Here is a 21,350-nt window from a genome sequence, read left to right on the forward strand (position 1 = left end):
GCAAAAAAAACTTTTATGTAATGTAGATAATAACATTATATGTATATTTGTAATATATATTCCTTAAAAAATGTCTATATTTTTTAGAAGAAAATATGCTCCACACTTTTTACCACTAGGGGTCCCTTCACTGTCAAGAACATTGTCTTGTCCCTGCAGCTTTTGTCTGTGTGTCTCTGTACCAAGACAAAATACATTAAGTGTGGGCGGGACAAGCTTGTCAATCAGCCTGCAGTGTGAGCCGGGGGCGTGTCACAGAGCCTCAGTGCACAGAACAGCCAGTTCTCAGCTCTGAGAATTGAGGGAGGAAGTTCCCACATGAGATGTGATGGCAGACAGGGGAATGTCCCCTTCTCCTAAGTGAATTGCATGTAGTGTGAGCAACATAAACAAGGGAATTATCCATAAAAGAATGAAATTTGAATGTAAGAAAGAGGCAGAAAAGTCAGTTTAAGTGCTAATATACTTACCTGTTATTGGTGGCTGGCATCGAATTTCATTGTCTTTCTTTTCCCAGGAAGTTAATTTTTCGTGGCCTATGAAATGAGTGTTGTCTCAGACCTTTCCCAGCTTGCTGTGCGGCCAGAGACAATACATCACAAGTCAGGTGCTGAAAGGGGGCTTGGCTGCTTCGTCTGTTGTGTGTGAATCCAGCCCCTGATGTTATCGATGCACATGTGCGTGCATTCATCATCACACAGATCCACAGCTTGTGTGTCAGGTAATGTCGGGCAAGTCATGTGATCAAAAGGGAGCGTGGCTGTGCTGCAATAGGTGGGGTGACCGATGTGTGGGAGGAAAATAAGTCAACTCCCACCACAAACAAAGGATCCTGGGGATTGCAGTCTGAGGTAGGCCACTGAAACAGGAAGTAGCCATTTCCCAAAAACAAGCCAGCAGCATGATGGGGAACACAGGACATGGCTATTTACCACCAACACAAGCACAAATCCTTGGTAAGCATGTCCATTACAGTATGACACTTAATTACTAAAGTCACATTATGTTTTATAACCCCTTTAAGAACATGAACAGGATAAGCACCAGTTAGTAGACCTGGAGCAATTTGTGACACCGTGACATGTACACTTAAAGCATTATACCTTTGAAATGTATCAGCAAGCAGCGCTATGAGCAAGTTTATACAGAGGATGGAGGAGACTCCTAAGAATGTTCCACACAGTATATAGGCCATGACAGGATCAACAGCGTACATGTCTCCAAAGTTATAGTCATCAACCAGCGTGATGCGGAATACGGTGAACAGCATCTGAGGTACAGTGGCCATGTTGGATACTAGACCTGCAAAAGAAGAACAAATATCCAGTGGTAACAAGTTTTTACAATAAGTTTGGAATCGCAGTGTAGTAACACATTGGATAGATATAGATATAACCTCCATTGTTTAGTTTCCAAACCAGAATGCCACCAGCTGTTGCAAAACTACAACTCCCAGCATGCCTGGACAGCCTTTGGCAACTTGCTAATATAATGGTATTAGCCATAGTGTAGAGCTCTTCCATATCAGTTGTGCTGTCTCTCTTGTAAACTGTCATGTCACATCACAGGTTTTGAATGATCCCGCCTTTTCCCCTCTCCTCCTGTCAACATGGGACAAGATCAGTGATGTGATAGGACGAGCTGGTATTACTATTTATTAGGTTTATGACTCATTAGATAAGGCAGCAGTGAAGCCTGTTCTGACAGAAACAACTGTGAATGAGAACATCTTCCCGCTGCCTTTTCTAATGAGTCATAAATCTAGTGAGCAGTAATACCAATTCCTCCTTTACATCACTGGTCCCATGCTGAGAGGAGGTGGGTGAAGGGGTTGGGAGCTCATTGCCATGAATGGAGACGGTGCCAGTGCCATCTGATTCAAGTGGAGCCACAGTGTGTACCTGGAGTTTCTGTGTCCGGATATTCTCTAGTGAGCATGGGCCCTATTATATTTTTATTATAACAAGGCCTTCAGCTGTGTGAGTAATACAAGGCAGGACTAAGCAGGACCATGAACTATTTATTGATTTATAAATATTTGTATTATTATTACTATTTTATTTTTTTATTATAATTATTTGTTTCTTAAAGGGGTATTCTGGGATTTTTATTTTTTTATTTGACTATGCTAAAGGGGCTGTAAAGTTGGTGTATTTCATAATATAGTATCTTTACCTGTATTTCATGGTGGTCTCGTAATTCTTCTGTGATTTTTGCCACAATGTTAATTTTTTAAAGGGGTATTCCACTGGAAAAAAAAATTTTTTAAATCAACTAGTGCCAGAAAGTTAAACAGATTTGTAAATTACTTCTATTTAAAAATCTTAATCCTTCCAGTACTTATCAGCTGTTATATGCTCCACATGAAATTCTTTTCTTTTTGAATTTCCCTTCAGTCTGACCACAGTGCTCTCTGCTGATACCTTTGTCCATTTTAGGAATTGTCCAGAGTAGAAGCAAATCCCCATAGCAAACCTATCCTGCTCTGGACACTTCCTGACATGGACAGATGTGTCACCAGAGAGCACTGTGGTCAGACAGAAAGGAAATTCAAAAAGAAAAGAACTTCCTGTGGATCATACAGCAGCTGATAAATAATGGAAGGATTAGGATTTTTTTAAAAGAAGTAATTAACAAATCTGTTTAACTTTCTGGCACCAGTTGATTTAAAAAAAATGTTTTCCAGTGGAGTATCCCTTTAAAGGCAAACAAAATGAGTGTCATCTCAAGTTTTCCTAGGTTGCAATGTGGCCCGAGACATTACATCACTAGTCAGGTGTTCATATGGTGGAGCAATGGCTGGGTGGGAGGGAGATCATTCAGCAAGAATTTGAAACAGCTGGAGGCACCCTGGTTAGAAAACACTGGTCTATTGCATTTAAAGGGGTTATCCAGGAAAAATAAACATTATATATCAACTGGCTCCATAAAGTTAAACAGATTTGTAAATTACTTCTCTTAAAACATCTTAATCCTTTCAGTACTTATGAGCTGCTGAAGTTGAGTTGTTCTTTTCTGTCTAAGTGCTCTCTGATGACACGTGTCTTGGGAACTGCCTAGTTTAGAAGCAAATCCCCATAACAAACCTCTTCTACTCTGTGCAGTTCCCGAGACAAACAGAGATGTCAGCAGAGAGCACTGTTGCCAGACAGAAAAACAACAACTCAACTTCAGCAGCTGATAATTATTGAAAGGATTAAAAAATTTTAATAGAAGTAATTTACAAATCTGTTTAACTTTCTGGAGCCAGTTGATATAAAAATTTTTTTTTCCCTGGAATACCCCTTTAAGGGAGCACAGGTGAGTTTCAACGGGTGGGGTGGCTGATGTATGGGAGGGAGAAAAGTGACCTTACAAACAAGGAATCATGGGACTTGTAGTTTGAGGGAACGAACTCCAACAGGAAATAGCCAGTTCACAAAAAGATAGCCTCATCGTTATGGTAATCTCACAACATCGCCATTTAGCCCCAAGACAAGCACGGATCCTTCCTAAGCATGTCCATTACTGCCTGCCAGGTACGTACTAAAATCGCCTTATGGTGGAGAACCCCTTTAAGATTTGAAAACCAATACCCAGATTGACTCCTCTGTCCTCTGCTTATAAGAGCGCCTTGGCACGCAGCGCTTTTCATAGCTTGTTAGTGTACATGTGGTTTGCCATGATTATCTTTTTTGCTAAAGAGACAATTCCAGGATAAAGTAACTAGACCTGACTCTATGGAAAACGACATAATGCTGCCATACGTACAAAAAATATGATTAAAAGATGCAATAAAACATTGCAGATTCTAAGCTTAGCCAGAAGGTGCTTTCTAATTTACTCATGGTTTTGTTATATTTTTCCTTCATTGTCTTTAATGTGTGTGGAAACTGTGCATTGTCTATATAATAGTACGTATAAAAAATAACACTTTGTACATTCTACAACATTATAATGACGTTTTTTCAATACTTAGTTGAGCAATGGTCTCCAAACTGTGGACTTTCAGAACTTGCAAAACTACAACTCCCAGCATGCACGGACAGCCGTTGGCTGTCCGGGCATGCTGGGAGTTGTATTTTTGCAACATCTGAAGGTTCACAGTTTTGATGACCACTGCTCTGCTAAGTATTATTTACACATTTTTATCATGATGACGTTTTTCATACTTAGTAGAGAAATGGTCTCCAAACTGTGGACCTCCAGATGTTGCAAAACTACAACTCCCAGCATGGCCGGACAGCCGTTGGCTGTCCGGGCATGCTGGGAGTTGTGGTTTGCAACATCTGGAGGTCCGCAGATAGATAGATGCCCACTGCTCTGCTAAGTATTATTTACACATTATCATCATGATGAAGTTTTTCATACTTAGTAGAGCAATGGTCTCCAAACTGTGGACCTCCAGACATTGCAAAACTACAACTCCCAGCATGCCCAGACAGCCGTTGGCTGTCCGGGCATGCTGGGAGTTGTAATTTTGCAACCTCTGGAGGTCCACAGTTTGATGACCACTGCTCTGCTATTTACACGTTATAAATTATGCGCGTTGCATCTGATCTGTGTCTGGATCGACTCCATGTAATTATCTTATTCGGATGGAATGAAATCGGGGTTGTGAACCCTGCGGGGGTGGGTGGCTGTAGTGGGGGCAGCAGTGGAAAAATCATTACTTGCTTCCAGCATTTGATAGTGTTAATGTGTCTGATGATGTATAAAAAAAAAAAAAAAAACGTATCACATATATAGGCAAATTAACAAAAGACGCAATTACGTTACCTCCGAAAATGATCCAGAACGCACAGGCGTAGGGAATGTAAAACTCTCCGTAGAGAAAGAGGAATTTTAGGACGTCTGTCACAACCTTTCCCAGCATCACAATGAACGGACCAATTTGACTGATAAAAATAAAAAACAAAAAAACATTACATAAAGCGCCAAACATGAGAAGCTGGAGAGCGTTCATAGAAGTATTAGTAATACATGGCATATGGCCAGGTGCTGGTTGTTTATGGGGACAAAAGCGTACATACAGTATATGTGACACATTACAGACCATACCAGTGTTTCCCTACCAGGGTGCCTCCAGCTGTTGCAAAACGACAACTCCTAGAATGCCCCGACAGCGCACACTGAGCGTTGTAGTTTGGCAACAGCTGGAGGCACCTAATTGGGAAAAACTGTATCATACGTAAGTGTATGATCTCTGGTCCTAGATTTTAACCCCTTAAAGGGGTATTCCAGGAAAAAACTTTTTTTTTTTTTTATATATATCAACTGGCTCCAGAAAGTTAAACAGATTTGTAAATTACTTCTATTAAAAAAATCTTAATCCTTCCAATAATTATCAGATGCTGAAGTTGAGTTTTTCTTTTCTGTCTGCCAATAGTGCTCTCTGCTGACATCTCTGCTTGTCTCGGGAACTGCAAAGAGTAGAAGAGGTTTGCTATGGGGATTTGCTTCTACTCTGGACAGTTCCCGAGACACGTGTCATCAGAGAGCACTTAGACAGAAAAGAACAACTCAACTTCAACTTCCCAATCTACCAAAAAAGATTTTTTTTGGTAGATTGGGAGGGCTGTGGTCCTGAAGAGAGATCCTGGGAACCTGAGGACAACATCCTAGACAAAAGTCTGGTCCTCAGGTTCTCAGGCTCCAAGAAGAGGGGGAGACCCAAGGGGGGGGGTACTGTTACGTCGAGCGCTCCGGGTCCCCGCTCCTCCCCGGAGCGCTCGCAACTTCCTCGCAATCGCAGCGCCCCGGTCAGACCTGCTGACCGGGTGCGCTGCGATACCTCTCCCAGCCGGGATGCGATTCGCGATGCGGGTGGCGCCCGCTCGCGATGCGCACCCCGGCTCCCGTACCTGACTCGCTCTCCGTCGGTCCTGTCCCGGCGCGCGCGGCCCCGCTCCTTAGGGCGCGCGCGCGCCGGGTCTCTACGATTTAAAGGGCCACTGCGCCGCTGATTGGCGCAGTTGGCTTAATTAGTTTATTCACCTGTGCACTTCCCTATATATACCTCACTTCCCCTTTCCTTCCTTGCCGGATCTTGTTGCCATCGTGCCAGTGAAAGCGTTTCCCAGTGTGTTCCTAGCCTGTGTTCCAGACCTCCTGCCGTTGCCCCTGACTACGATCCTTGCTGCCTGCCCCGACCTTCTGCTATGTCCGACCTTGCTCTTGTCTACTCCCTTGTACCGCGCCTATCTTCAGCAGTCAGAGAGGTTGAGCCGTTGCTAGTGGATACGACCTGGTTGCTACCGCCGCTGCAAGACCATCCCGCTTTGCGGCGGGCTCTGGTGAAAACCAGTAGCAGCTTAGAACCGGTCCACTAGCACGGTCCACGCCAATCCCTCTCTGGCACAGAGGATCCACCTCCTGCCAGCCGAGCCGTGACAGTAGATCCGGCCATGGATCCCGCTGAAGTTCCACTGCCAGTTGTCGCCGACCTCACCACGGTGGTCGCCCAGCAGTCGCAACAGATAGCGCAACAAGGCCACCAGCTGTCTCAACTGACCGTGATGCTACAGCAGCTACTACCACAGCTTCAGCAATCATCTCCTCCGCCAGCTCCTGCACCTCCTCCGCAGCGAGTGGCCGCTTCCGGCCTACGACTTTCCTTGCCGGATAAATTTGATGGGGACTCTAAGTTTTGCCGTGGCTTTCTTTCACAATGTTCCCTGCACTTGGAGATGATGTCGGACCACTTTCCTACTGAAAGGTCTAAGGTGGCTTTCGTAGTCAGCCTTCTGTCTGGGAAAGCTCTGTCATGGGCCACACCGCTCTGGGACCGCAATGACCCCGTCACTGCCTCTGTACACTCCTTTTTCTCGGAAATTCGAAGTGTCTTTGAGGAACCTGCCCGAGCCTCTTCTGCTGAGACTGCCCTGCTGAACCTGGTCCAGGGTAATTCTTCCGTTGGCGAGTACGCCGTACAATTCCGTACTCTTGCTTCCGAATTATCCTGGAATAATGAGGCCCTCTGCGCGACCTTTAAAAAAGGCCTATCCAGCAACATTAAAGATGTTCTGGCCGCACGAGAAATTCCTGCTAACCTGCATGAACTCATTCATCTTGCCACTCGCATTGACATGCATTTTTCCGAAAGGCGTCAGGAGCTCCGCCAGGATATGGACTTTGTTCGCACGAGGCGTTTTTTCTCCCCGGCTCCTCTCTCCTCTGGTCCTCTGCAATCCGTTCCTGTGCCTCCCGCCGTGGAGGCTATGCAAGTTGACCGGTCTCGCTTGACACCTCAAGAGAGGACACGACGCCGCATGGAGAATCTTTGCCTGTACTGTGCCGGTACCGAACACTTCCTGAAGGATTGTCCTATCCGTCCTCCCCGCCTGGAAAGACGTACGCTGACTCCGCACAAAGGTGAGACAGTTCTTGATGTCAACTCTGCTTCTCCACGCCTTACTGTGCCTGTGCGGATATCTGCCTCTACCTTCTCCTTCTCTACTAAGGCCTTCTTGGATTCCGGATCTGCAGGAAATTTTATTTTGGCCTCTCTCATCAACAGGTTCAACATCCCAGTGACCAGTCTCGCCAGACCTCTCTACATCAATTGTGTTAACAATGAAAGATTGGACTGTGCCGTGAGTTACCGCATGGAACCCCTCCTAATGTGCATCGGACCTCATCACGAAAAAATTGAGTTTTTGGTCCTCTCCAATTGCACTTCCGAAATTCTCCTTGGACTACCGTGGCTTCAACGCCATTCCCCAACCCTTGATTGGTCCACAGGAGAGATCAAGAGCTGGGGTACTTCTTGTTTCAAGGACTGTCTTAAACCGGTTCCCAGTACTCCCTGCCGTGACCCTGTGGTTCCCCCTGTAACCGGTCTTCCTAAGGCTTATATGGACTATGCTGATGTATTTTGCAAAAAGCAAGCTGAGACTCTACCTCCTCACAGGCCTTTTGACTGTCCTATTGACCTCCTCCCGGGCACTACTCCACCCCGGGGCAGAATTTATCCTCTGTCCGCTCCAGAGACGCTTGCTATGTCTGAATACATCCAGGAAAATTTAAAAAAGGGGTTTATCCGCAAATCCTCCTCTCCTGCCGGAGCTGGATTTTTCTTTGTGTCCAAAAAAGATGGCTCCCTACGTCCTTGCATTGATTACCGCGGACTTAATAAAATCACGGTAAAAAACCGCTACCCCCTACCTCTTATCTCTGAACTCTTTGATCGCCTTCAAGGTGCCCACATCTTTACCAAACTGGACTTAAGAGGTGCATATAATCTCATCCGCATCAGGGAGGGGGACGAATGGAAAACTGCATTTAACACCAGAGATGGACACTTTGAGTATCTGGTCATGCCCTTTGGCCTGTGCAACGCCCCTGCCGTCTTCCAAGACTTTGTTAATGAAATTTTTCGTGATCTCTTATATTCCTGTGTTGTTGTGTATCTGGACGATATTCTGATTTTTTCTGCCAACTTAGAAGAACATCGCCAGCATGTCCGCATGGTTCTTCAGAGACTTCGAGACAATCAACTCTATGCCAAAATGGAGAAATGTCTGTTTGAATGTCAATCTCTTCCTTTCCTAGGATACTTGGTCTCTGGCCAGGGACTACAAATGGACCCAGATAAACTCTCTGCCGTCTTAGATTGGCCACGCCCCTCCGGACTACGTGCTATCCAACGTTTTTTGGGGTTCGCCAATTATTACAGACAATTCATTCCACATTTTTCCACTATTGTGGCTCCTATCGTGGCTTTAACCAAGAAAAATGCCAATCCTAAGTCCTGGTCTCCCCAAGCGGAAGACGCATTTAAACGGCTCAAGTCTGCCTTTTCTTCTGCTCCCGTGCTCTCCAGACCTGACCCATCTAAACCCTTCCTATTGGAGGTTGATGCCTCCTCAGTGGGAGCTGGAGCGGTCCTTCTACAAAAAAATTCTTCCGGGCATGCTGTTACTTGTGGTTTTTTTTCTAGGACCTTCTCTCCGGCGGAGAGGAACTACTCCATCGGGGATCGAGAACTACTGGCCATTAAATTGGCACTTGAGGAATGGAGGCATCTGCTGGAGGTATCAAAATTTCCAGTTATCATTTTCACCGATCACAAGAATCTCTCCTATCTCCAGTCTGCCCAACGGCTGAATCCTCGCCAGGCCAGGTGGTCGTTGTTCTTTGCCCGTTTTAACTTTGAAATTTATTTTCGCCCTGTCGACAAGAACATTAGGGCCGATGCTCTCTCTCGTTCCTCGGATGCCTCGGAAGTAGAGGTCTCTCCGCAACACATCATTCCTCCTGACTGTCTGATCTCCTCTTCTCCAGCCTCCATCAGGCAAACTCCTCCAGGGAAGACCTTCGTTTCTCCACGCCAACGTCTTGGGATTCTCAAATGGGGTCACTCCTCCCACCTTGCAGGCCATGCGGGCATCAAAAAGTCCTTGCAACTCATCTCTCGTTTCTATTGGTGGCCGACTCTGGAAACAGATGTTGTTGATTTTGTGCGGGCCTGTACTGTCTGTGCCCGGGATAAGACTCCTCGCCAGAAGCCTGCTGGTCTCCTTCACCCTCTGCCTGTCCCCGAACAGCCTTGGTCTCTGATTGGTATGGACTTTATTACAGACCTACCCCCATCCCGTGGCAACACTGTTGTTTGGGTGGTCGTTGATCGATTTTCCAAGATGGCACATTTTATTCCTCTTCCTGGTCTTCCTTCAGCGCCTCAGTTGGCAAAACAATTTTTTGTACACATTTTTCGTCTTCACGGTTTGCCCACGCAGATTGTCTCGGATAGAGGTGTCCAATTCGTGTCAAAATTCTGGAGGGCTCTCTGTAAACAACTCAAGATTAAATTAAACTTCTCTTCTGCTTATCATCCTCAATCCAATGGGCAAGTAGAAAGAATTAACCAGGTCCTGGGTGACTATTTACGGCATTTTGTTTCCTCCCGCCAGGATGACTGGGCAGATCTTCTACCTTGGGCCGAATTCTCGTACAACTTTAGAGTCTCTGAATCTTCTGCTAAATCCCCATTTTTCGTGGTGTACGGCCGTCACCCTCTTCCCCCCCTCCCTATTCCCTTGTCCTCCGGTTTGCCCGCTGTAGATGAAGTGACTCGTGATCTTTCCACCATATGGAAAGAGACCCAAAATTCTCTTTTACAGGCTTCATCTCGCATGAAAAAGTTTGCCGATAAGAAAAGAAGAGCTCCCCCCATCTTTGCTCCCGGAGACAAGGTATGGCTCTCCGCTAAATATGTCCGCTTTCGTGTCCCCAGTTACAAACTGGGACCACGCTATCTTGGTCCTTTCAAAGTCTTGTGCCAGATTAATCCTGTCTCTTACAAACTCCTTCTTCCTCCTTCTCTTCGTATTCCCAATGCCTTCCATGTCTCTCTCCTTAAACCACTCATCATCAACCGTTTCTCTCCCAAACTTGTTTCTCCCACTCCTGTTTCCGGTTCTTCTGACATCTTCTCCGTAAAGGAGATACTGGCCTCCAAGACGGTCAGAGGAAAAAGATTTTTTTTGGTAGATTGGGAGGGCTGTGGTCCTGAAGAGAGATCCTGGGAACCTGAGGACAACATCCTAGACAAAAGTCTGGTCCTCAGGTTCTCAGGCTCCAAGAAGAGGGGGAGACCCAAGGGGGGGGGTACTGTTACGCCGAGCGCTCCGGGTCCCCGCTCCTCCCCGGAGCGCTCGCAACTTCCTCGCAATCGCAGCGCCCCGGTCAGACCTGCTGACCGGGTGCGCTGCGATACCTCTCCCAGCCGGGATGCGATTCGCGATGCGGGTGGCGCCCGCTCGCGATGCGCACCCCGGCTCCCGTACCTGACTCGCTCTCCGTCGGTCCTGTCCCGGCGCGCGCGGCCCCGCTCCTTAGGGCGCGCGCGCACCGGGTCTCTACGATTTAAAGGGCCACTGCGCCGCTGATTGGCGCAGTTGGCTTAATTAGTTTATTCACCTGTGCACTTCCCTATATATACCTCACTTCCCCTTTCCTTCCTTGACGGATCTTGTTGCCATTGTGCCAGTGAAAGCGTTTCCCAGTGTGTTCCTAGCCTGTGTTCCAGACCTCCTGCCATTGCCCCTGACTACGATCCTTGCTGCCTGCCCCGACCTTCTGCTACGTCCGACCTTGCTCTTGTCTACTCCCTTGTACCGCGCCTATCTTCAGCAGTCAGAGAGGTTGAGCCGTTGCTAGTGGATACGACCTGGTTGCTACCGCCGCTGCAAGACCATCCCGCTTTGCGGCGGGCTCTGGTGAAAACCAGTAGCAGCTTAGAACCGGTCCACTAGCACGGTCCACGCCAATCCCTCTCTGGCACAGAGGATCCACCTCCTGCCAGCCGAGCCGTGACAATTATGTTTATTTTTTGCTTACATTATTTTATTTCAAAAATTGGAAAACTTTTATTAAGTGGCTTATTCACATTTATTAACAATTTTATTCCAGACAGGAGGCTCGTATCAGATGCATATTCCTTCTTTAATTTACTCAATAGCAGAAAGAAATTCAAGCATTAATAACATACAAAGAAAAAATGCTGGTGTCTATGCACCTAGTAACCATTGTAACTCCCTCTCTCATCTCCACCAATCATCACAAAGACTGTCCCATATAAACTGGCTGCAGCTCCTCCTCTTTCTTTCTGCTGCAGCTTGGTTGAGGAAGTCGCTGGATCGCGCCAACCATAATAAACTCAGGGCGGAATGCCCTAGACCGTCCATTGACAATAAGGTGGCGATGACGCCTGAATTGGACCCCATATTGGTGAAGTACCTTCTCAAATCGGGCAAGAACCCGAAGAAGGGAATAGATAAATCATTCAAGGGGGTGCAGGACAAGTTATTGGATGTCCTGGGTCCACTGACCAAGATTTTGGACTTGTCCGAACAGGCGGTCACTTCCGGCGCCCCTGTGAACGCTGAGGTTCTGAGGGGTTGGGCGTTGAGAGCGGTATGCATGCTCAGTAATGCCAACACTGCAATGTCGGCGGAGCGCCGTAGGTCCGTCCTGATGCGACTGGACCCGCAGTTGACCCATTTAGCCAGTGACGAGCCAGGCCCATCTGCGGATGGCCTTCTCTTTGGCGAGTCTTTCATTAAGAATATTAACAAATTTGTCGGGCTGTTTTCCAGTCTTGATAAGGCCCAAACTTCCAGTCTTGATAAGGCACAAAGGAAAGGTTTTTAACAAGGCTAGAAGGGGTAGGGATCACCCTTCCAGCCACGGATCTTACTATCGACCCTATAATAGAGGTCAGTTTGTTCCTGACAGACAACAATATGCCCTTGTTCCATCAACACAACCGGCCACCCCCTTCTTCCCAACCAGAACAAAAAAAAATTTGATTTATATTACTGTAACTTAAAGGGGAACTCCAGTGGAAACAAGTGGAAAACAAATGTTTTAAAATCAACTGGTGTCAGAAAGTTAAACAGATCAAATTTGTTAATTACTTCTATTAAAAAATCCCAACGGTTCCAGTACTTATCAGCTGCTGTATACTGCAGATAAATTTGCGAAGTACTTTTCTGTCTGACCACAGTTCTCCCTGCTTACACCTCTGTCCATATCAGGAACTGTCCAGAGCAGGAGCAAATCTCCATAGCAAACCTATCCTGCTCTGGACAGTTCCTGACATGGACAGAGGTGTCAGCAGAGAGCACTGTGGTCAGACAGAAAAGAACTTCACAAATTTCTCTGTAGTACACAGCAGCTGATAACTACTGGAAGGGTTATGATTTTTTAATAGAAATCATTTACAAATCTGTTTAACTTTTTGGAGCCAGTTGATTTGAAAACATTTTTTTTTCCACCGGAGTACCCCTTTAAATTACACAGTTTTTTTTTTTAGTTTTTTTTATATGGCCCCTTTCTGCTGTCTAGGCATGCTGAATTTTGTAGTTTTGCTGTATCCACGAAACGTGATGGAAAACCTTATACACATGTGTGAACAGAGCCCAGGGCAGGAATTTCTAATGTGTGTAGAATCTTCTTTGGATAATAATAGATGTCCCATGGGGCGGCCGACTTCATTCATCCCTGATAACAAAAAATCTGAGCAGAGTAATAAGATACAGTAATGTTTTAGAACCTGTAGCACAGACATGTGACCTCTAGGCTTGGACCACATTTAGTTCCTACAGGATGTAATTACATAGCAGTGAACTAGACTCCATATTTATGACGCCATGAAAACCGCAATACATCATCACAGCAGAATGACATGTTAAAAATCTGATGAATGTTAATGATGAAACCATAAAAAGGATGCAGCACAGGACAGGATAAGTAATGCAATGTATGTACACAGTGACCTCACCAGCAGAATAGTGAGTACAGCTCTGGAGTATAATACAGGATATAACTCAGGATCAGTACAGGATAAGTAATGTAATGTATGTACACAGTGACCCCACCAGCAGAATAGTGAGTACAGCTCTGGAGTATAATACAGGATATAACTCAGGATCAGTACAGGATAAGTAATGTAATGTATGTACACAGTGACCCCACCAGCAGAGTAGTGAGTACAGCTCTGGAGTGCTGACCAATTAGTTGCGGGTGTGGTCGTGCTTCAGCTGTGCTGTGTGTCTGCTGTGTCTCCTGAGCTCCAGGGAATTACCATCTGTTCCACCTGGGGCCTGCTTCCTCCTCCCCAGGGAGGGAGTGGGTTTCCAGGCATGAGTGAGGGAGGCGAGGCCCAGGCTTCTGCTCCTCGGACTAGGCCGCAGGGGAGCAGTAGAAGCCAGCAAGCGGCCGGAACATCGGAGGATTTGGGGGTGAGGCGTTCCACCAGGAGTCGCAGCAATGCTGCTCCAACTCCCCCCACAGAGGCGAGAAGCTCCAAGGCTGGATCCACCTCGGGAAAGCTGGGTGCTTCCAGCGGAAAGCTGGGTTCATCAGGAAGAAGGCAGAGTGCTCACGGAGGTGAAGCCGACCTCAGTGAGGAAGGTTGGGGAGTGCTGAGGACCCGGGAGTCTATTTCCACCTATACCTCCCGGGTAAAAAGTCACCTCCGTGAGTATGAAGACGCCTGTAAGGCCATCAGGAGGCTCCGAGAGGAACTGCGCTGTGCCCGGGCCAAGGCCAAGATTACTCCAAAAAGGAAAAAGACAGAGATCCAGGGGGAGATAAAGACACTAATGTCTGAAATACAAGTTTTGGAGGAGAGGAGAGCCGAATTATTGGAGAAGAGTGGTCCATTTAAAGAGAAACTGGAAAATGAGGAGCGCTTCAGGGTGACAGAAGAAGAAAAAAATAAAAGGTTGATGGGGCTGCAACCTGAGAGCCAGGTGGATGATGTGGAGGAGATGGAGGAAGAACTACAGCCAGATCCACCTGGTGGCCTGCGGCAACAGCAGCAGGCCCCGTACAGTGGGCCCCCTGCACAGCAACCAGCAGTATCACCTGCCGACTCAGGGGAGGACAGTGACAGCAGCTACCAGGGAGGGGCGCTAATGGCCCAGATCCGCATGCTGGAATCCCCAGTGTGTCCTCAGAACCTGATGTTTGGAGATGAGCTCCCAAATGAGGCACCTGGGGGTAAGAAGAAAAAGAAGACCAAGCCAAAGCAGCAAGAAGTGGTGAGTTACATCTACACCCCCCTCCCTGTATACCCTGAGTCGGCCGCAGGGTCAGCTCATTGTGCAAGCCCCGTTACCCAGCCCAGCCCGTGTTCTGTGGTGGACTCGGTGCAAAGGTGCGGGGAGAGTACAGATACTAAAAGGGCGCAGAGCTCCATGCCTGTTTGCAGTAGCAGGGATGGAGCAGAGAAGGCATCGGCCGAAAGGCCGTACAGTGAGGGCGGCCCAGCGGTGGGCAGAGAGGCAGACTCCGGTGCTGTAGTTCGCTCCCCTGTGGGAGAGGGGGGTGACTCAGTGCCGGAGGTAGCAAAGGGCATAACGGACACTCCCAAAAGTGAAGAAAAACGTTTGTTTTGTATTGGTGCCGCTGATCCCATTGATCAGCGGCGCCATGAAAAGACTGGAGATGATGCTGATGAGGCGGAGGGCACTAATAAGAACAGGGCTGGGGCCTCCTCTAGACCGGGCAAGCATGCTGCCCGGTCCCTTAAAGGGCCAGCGGAGGTTGTCCCAGCCCTAGTGCCCCGTGATGCTGAGGCCGGATTATCTGTTTCTGGTCCAGCCAGTGTGAATGAGAAGGTAAATGGGGGTACGGGGTGTATGACTGGGGAGCGGATGGAGGTTAATATTATTGGAGAAGGTGATTTTGCTGTTGCTGAAATTAGGGGCGGTGATGGGACTACAGATGATGTTATTGGAAACAATGTTGTTGGGGGAAGTGCTAATGTTGTTATTGGGGGTGGTGGGGATGTTGTCATTAGAAGTGGTGTAGGTGTAGGGTCTGGTCCGGTTGCCCCCCCAGTGGTGACAGACCATAGGAGTTATGCCAATGTCACTGCTGGGGGAAGTAGAATACTTTCCTCGTCTCCTGACTCTAGGGACGGTTTATTGCAGCGACGTCTCCTGGAGGCTCTGAAAAAGGGGGAAAGGTCGATTAATGTAGAGGGTAGAGCAGTTGATCTGTCCTTCTGGATAGAGAGACACGGTCTCTCTGCCTTCCGAGAGGAAAGAGGGGGCGATACTGTGTGGTCCCTCCCAACAGCCGGGGCAGGTAGTAACCGTAGGAATGTGGTCCGTCTTCGGTGGCAGGGCGAAGATAGGTGTCCTTCAAGGACCAAAGTGGTTGAGCTCTTGCTAAAGATGGGCTTCAAGGCAGTTGATATCTTTGCCTTGATACATCCCTACGGTGCTCCTGAATTCGATATCAGTTTTGTTCGGCCAGAGGGGCTTGAGCTTTTCTGGTCGAATTATGAATTGGTAAAGAATGAGCCCGGCTGGCGAGACTTTGCCGTACAGGCATTGTCTCGTCAAAACGAAATCAAGAGAGTGACCGTTTTGACCCGTAACGAATCACTCTCTTGTGTTGACATCATCACCTGGTTAGGACGGTATGGCGAGGTAATGGGGGTCCCGCAGAAGAACAGGGACGAGTTTGGCATCTGGTCAGGAGCCTGGACGTTTCTGGTAAAACTTAAACGTTCAGGAAATACAGTTACCCATATTCCATCCTCTGCCTTTCTCGGCAGGGATCGTATCCAGATTTTCTACCGGGGTCAGCCGAAGCTCTGTCACAGATGTGGTGACCCCACACACTTCAGTGCAAACTGTACGGTGCAGAAATGTGCCTTGTGTGGGGGTGTAGGCCATCTTGCCGCATCTTGTGCGGAGATTAGGTGTCACCTGTGTGGTGACTTAGGTCACCCATTCAGTCGTTGTCCTCGTTCTTTCGCAAATGCAGTCTTGTCCCCAGCGGGTGAAGATCACGAGCCGGAATCTGCTGGGGAGGGGACTAGCAGGGGTGGAGGAACTGAGGGGTCAGTGAGGAACAGCAAGAGAAAGACACCAGCCCAACTAAGACGTCTTGATAAACGCCAAAGGGATAGGGTGATGGGGAAAGCCCGGGTTACTGGGACGACCTCTCATTCTGTCCCAGAGGCCAACCTTGCTGCTGAGACCCTGAGGGATGGCGAGCTGAATGAGGAGGTCAGGAGGATCCAGAATGAGGAAGGTGCCATCTCCTCAGATAGCGTGGAGGAGGATGATGTGGGATGGCAGAAGGAGACACGAAAGCGGGGTACAAGTAAAAAAAAAAAGGGAGATTTAAGATCTTCTCCCACCCTGGTCCAGGTGCCAAAGGAAGGCAAAACTGACTCCCTTCTGGTTGGCCTTTCCAATCGATTCCGACCCCTCAGGGACATCTCCTCCTCTTCTTCGGAAGGGGAGGATGAGGGGGAGGTGGCAGAGGGGCTTCCAGGGGGCGCCGAGTCCTCTTCCCCTGGGGAGGTTATGTCCTCGGGGGAAGGGACTGGCCTAGAATCCGGAGACGAGGAAAGTAAAACGACGTCTGGTGAGATGGACACTTCCATTTCTCTAAAGAGGGTGAAGAGTTCTTCTGATGTGGAGGGTGAGAAGGGGAGTGGGAAAAAGAAAGCTGTTTAACTCAATCACCCTTGATGGCGGCACCCTCTCCGTTGACGCTGGCGTCCATTAATGTCGCCAGCATTAAGTCAGATACAGCTCGTTTTGCTGCCTATGATTTTTTTGCCCATATTAATGCTGATATTTTATTTTTGCAGGAGACCAGGCTTACAGATATGTCATCTATCTACAAGGCTAAAAGAGAGTGGAGGAATGGGCCCTCCTACTGGTCTCTTGGGGCCGAGCCGTATAGCGGAGTGGCGGTCCTTTTTACCGCAGCGGTAGAATGCCGACGGGTTATCGAGTTAGAAATGGGGAGGTGCCTGATCTTAGATGTCCTCATGAGGGGACAAGAACTTCGCCTTATTAACATCTACGGCCCACAGTCTAAGTGGGACCGGAAGTGCCTCTTTATGAGGATCAAGCCCTATCTTTTTACAAGTCGGCAGGTGGTCTTTGGAGGGGACTTCAATGCTGTCACGAGGCCCCAAGATAGGGGAGGTTCCAGAGACAAGCTGACTTATGATAGCGTCGCCCTTAATAGCATAGCGAGCGAGGCTCGCCTGGTGGATGTCCACATCCGGCACACCCCAGGCCACGCGGGATTCACCTATCATAGGGGTAGTTGTAGGTCTAGGATAGACAGGTTTTATTTAAAGGAGGAAGCCGTCTCTTCAGCAGTGTCTGTTGTTGAGGTGGAGTTCTCCGATCACTGTTTAATTTTGTTTTCTCTGAATGTCACAGAGACCCCCCGGATGGGCAGAGGCTATTGGAAGCTGAATTCGTCTCTCTTGGAAGAAGCGGAGATAAGACAGTCCTTTGAGGATTTTCTTCAGAGCCAGGTACCATTGCTGGGCCTTTGTAACAGTAAGTCAGAGTGGTGGGAGATCTTCAAGGAAAGGGTTGCGAGATTCTTCCGCCAGCTCTCGGGCCTCAGAAGCCTAAACAGGTACCGTTTGTACCAGGGCCTGAGGAAGAAACTTGAGAACCTTGTCTCGACTGGAGGTAGCCGAGAGGATATCTCCAGAGTGAAGTCCTTGTTGATGAAGTGCCAGTACGATAGGCACGCATCTTTGGTTTTTGAGAGGGATTACGGGAAGTACCGCTCGCCCGACCCTTACAGAAACTGCAAGATGTCAGTGAGTAGTAAAGTGGTCTCAGGACTGATTGATAGTACGGGATCCTTGAAGAGGTCCAGATCAGGGATCCTGGAGGTCGTCAGATCCTTCTACTCGCACCTCTTGGGAAGGAAGGATCTAGATCGAGATAAGGTATCAGCTTTCTTGGCTGAAACCATCCCTGAACCAGGAGTAGACCCCTCTCTTAACGTTTTGACAGAGATGATCCGGGAAGAGGAAGTCAGGATGGCTATTGATGGGCTTGCCCTCAAGAAGTCACCCGGTCCGGATGGCTTAACATCTGAGTTCTATAAGACCTTTAAGGACCCTTTGGTTCCCCTCTTGACTGCGGTTTTTAATGAGTGTCTATCCTCGGGCACTTTGCCAAAGTCAATGAGGAGGTCAGCGCTGATCATCCTGTCAAAGGGTAAAGACCCGTCCCACATTGAGAATTGGCGTCCCATAGCACTTCTCAATGCGGACAGAAAGATTCTGGCAAAAGTGCTGTTTAACCGGCTGGTGGAGTTTGCACCCCGGCTCCTTTCGGGGGCTCAGCATTGCTCTGTTCCGGGCCGCAGTACATTTAGTGCTGTGCTCAGTGTCCGAGAGGCTGTGGAGCAGGGTAGGGCTGGCCACTGGAAGGGGTACTTGCTGTCCTTGGATCAGGCAAAAGCGTTTGATCGGGTTAACCATGAGTACCTCTGGTCTGTCCTTCTGAGATATGGCCTGCCAGGGGGTTTTGTTGATTGGCTTAAGACCTTGTATGTAGGGGCAGAGAGTTTCCCGCTTGTGAATGGTTGGATTGGCCGCTCTTTTGAGGTTGGGTCTGGTGTCCGTCAGGGTTGTCCTTTGAGCCCTTTGCTGTACGTGTTTGCAATCGATCCTTTCCTTAGAAGGATTGGTTGTGGACCGTTGGCGGGGGTGAGAATGGACCTGGCGGTGCCGGATTCGGCTCTGAGGGCGGTAGCGTACGCTGATGATATCACCGTGTTTATCTCCTCACAAGAGGAGGGCAGATGGGTGATGTCAGAGGTGGACCGCTACTCGGAGGTATCCGGGTCCAAGATCAATCAGGATAAGTGTGAGAGTCTCTGGCTGGGAGGGGGAGATCCTGATTTTAACCTCCCGGACGCCCTTCCAGAGCCCCAGGAATCCGCAAAAGTCCTCGGCATCGAATTTGGTCACGGGGATTACCCCAAACAAAACTGGGACAGCAGGCTTAAGATCGCCGCTCAGAAGGTGGATCAGTGGAAGGGTTGGTCTTTGACCCTCCGGGAAAGGGTTAACCTGATGAAAACTTTCCTGCTCCCTTTGCTGATATATCTGGGCAGTGTATGTATGTTGCCAGAACCTCTTTGGACCCGGGTCTACAGTGTGTTCTTCCAAATGTTATGGGGGAATAGACTGAACCTAGTGAAGAGGGAGGTTACTTACCGTACAAGGAGACTAGGGGGGTTGTGTATGGTCAACCCCGTGGTATTCCTAGTAAATACCTTTCTTAAGACCAATATAGCAAACCTCTGGTCAGAGAGGGCTCCTCTGTGGGTATCCTCCTGTAGGGGATGGTTTCGGCCTTTCTTCCAGGAATGGGAGACAGGAGGGCAAGTGAAGGATCTTCGCACACCACACGGGCATCTCCCGGCTTACGCTACCCCGGTTCTGAAGGTTATTCGTCGGTGGGGTCTGGGGATGTGGGAGATTAGGACTCTGTCGAGGAAATTCCTTGACAAGAGGGTCCTGTCTTCTCATTTCCAGAGGCCATTGGCGCTCAAGGACTGCCCAAGTCGGGATCTGGAGGTGGGTTTAGAGCTTTTGAATTCTATCAGGATCCCCTTGAAGTTTTGGGACTTGACTTGGCGCTGCTTCCACGGGAAACTGTGTGTGAGGGACAATCTGAAGTGCAGGAGCTCTGATGACCGGGGATGTCCCCGCGAGGAGTGTGGAGGCATGCTGGAAAGCATGGAGCATTTTCTGCTTCATTGTCCCTTTAACACAGAGGTTTACAACAGGGTGGGCGCTTCCATTGGTTGGCCTCGGCTGGCCAGTCTCTCCTATGCGGAATGGGCCTATGGGGCATTCAGAAACCTTGGAGGCTGGGACCGGTGCACTTTATTCCTAGTCAGCTCAGTGGTCAGGTATTACACGTGGAACGCACGGTGTTTAGTGTCGACGCAGCGTAAAATCCTCCCTGTGGGTGAGGTGGTTAGGAACATTCTTGGTGACCTGGTGAAGGTGCGTTCTCTGGAGTACGAGAGGCTGGGTGCTGGCAGGGCCTCTCGTCTGTGGAGGGGCTCTGCCTTTAAAGTGCCTTAGCCTGTCGTCTCCCCCTGGTGGTGGGCTGATGCTGGCACATGAGTCTTTTTGTTTTGTGCTGTAGATATATGGTGATATAGGGCTTGCAGGCACTGAACTTGAGCTTTAGGGGTATGTGTGATTGAAAAGCCTTATTGTTGTTTGTTGTTTGGTTTGTATAGTTTGTATTATTTTGTATATATTTGTTTTGTTTGTACATTTATGTATATGTGTATATATGTATATATATTGTATTTTTTTTTCTAGGGGTTGTGTTGTGTTGGGGTTTAGTGTTAGGTTGGGTGGTGGGTAGATGGGGGGAGGGGGGATTCTGTGTGGGACTTTTTATTTAAAAAAATAAATAAGTAAAATCCTGGACTGGTTCATGGACGTCTGTTATCATGTACTGGGGGCATGGGATGCGGGACCAGCTCAGGGCCAAAAAAAAAAAAAAAAAAAAAAAAAAAATTGTATATTCTGTTTTTCTGTTTGCGGTGTTTGTTGGTGGTTTGACACATATTTATTATTTTGGGTGGTAAAATGCAACCGGACCAGTTTTTAGTTATTATTGTTGTTATTATTATTACTGTAAGTATTATTATTATTGTAGAGTGTTTAGTAGTTGTTGTTATTATAGCGGTCTGTTTGGTGAGAATGAGGCTGGACCAGAAGATACTTGGTTGGACATTTTTGGACTAATATGGACTCATTATTGTATATATTATAAAGGTGTATGTTGTTTGTATTATTGTATTGGTGATGTTTGTTCTTTTTGTAATGTTTTATATTTTTTAATAAAAGATCTACAGGATATAACTCATGATCAGGACAGGATAAGTAATGTAATGTATGTACACAGTGACCTCACCGGCAGAATGGTGAGTACAGTTCTGGAGTATAATAGTTTTTAATGGTATATATTTTATAATATAATTTAATTAAGACTGTCATGTAGTGTGGATATAGTACCAGCCCTGCTCTATCTTGACAT

General features: G+C 47.8%; 1 protein-coding gene across 5 annotated transcripts in view; it reads right to left on the minus strand.

The window, feature by feature from the left end:
* Window positions 1-21,350, minus strand: part of LOC130274414 (uncharacterized) — a 245,551-nt gene that overhangs the window by 68,572 nt on the left and 155,629 nt on the right. For all 5 annotated transcript variants that reach the window (XM_056522734.1, XM_056522733.1, XM_056522735.1 and 2 more), the window contains exons 15-16: window positions 4,759-4,877; window positions 1,104-1,302 (exon numbers count right to left, since the gene is read on the minus strand). In XM_056522734.1, the coding sequence (XP_056378709.1) occupies window positions 1,104-1,302; window positions 4,759-4,877 (318 nt within the window). The remainder of the gene's footprint in view (window positions 1-1,103; window positions 1,303-4,758; window positions 4,878-21,350) is intronic.

The sequence above is a fragment of the Hyla sarda genome, chromosome 5 (assembly GCF_029499605.1).
Source record: "Hyla sarda isolate aHylSar1 chromosome 5, aHylSar1.hap1, whole genome shotgun sequence".
NCBI classification, from domain to species: Eukaryota; Metazoa; Chordata; class Amphibia; order Anura; family Hylidae; genus Hyla; species Hyla sarda.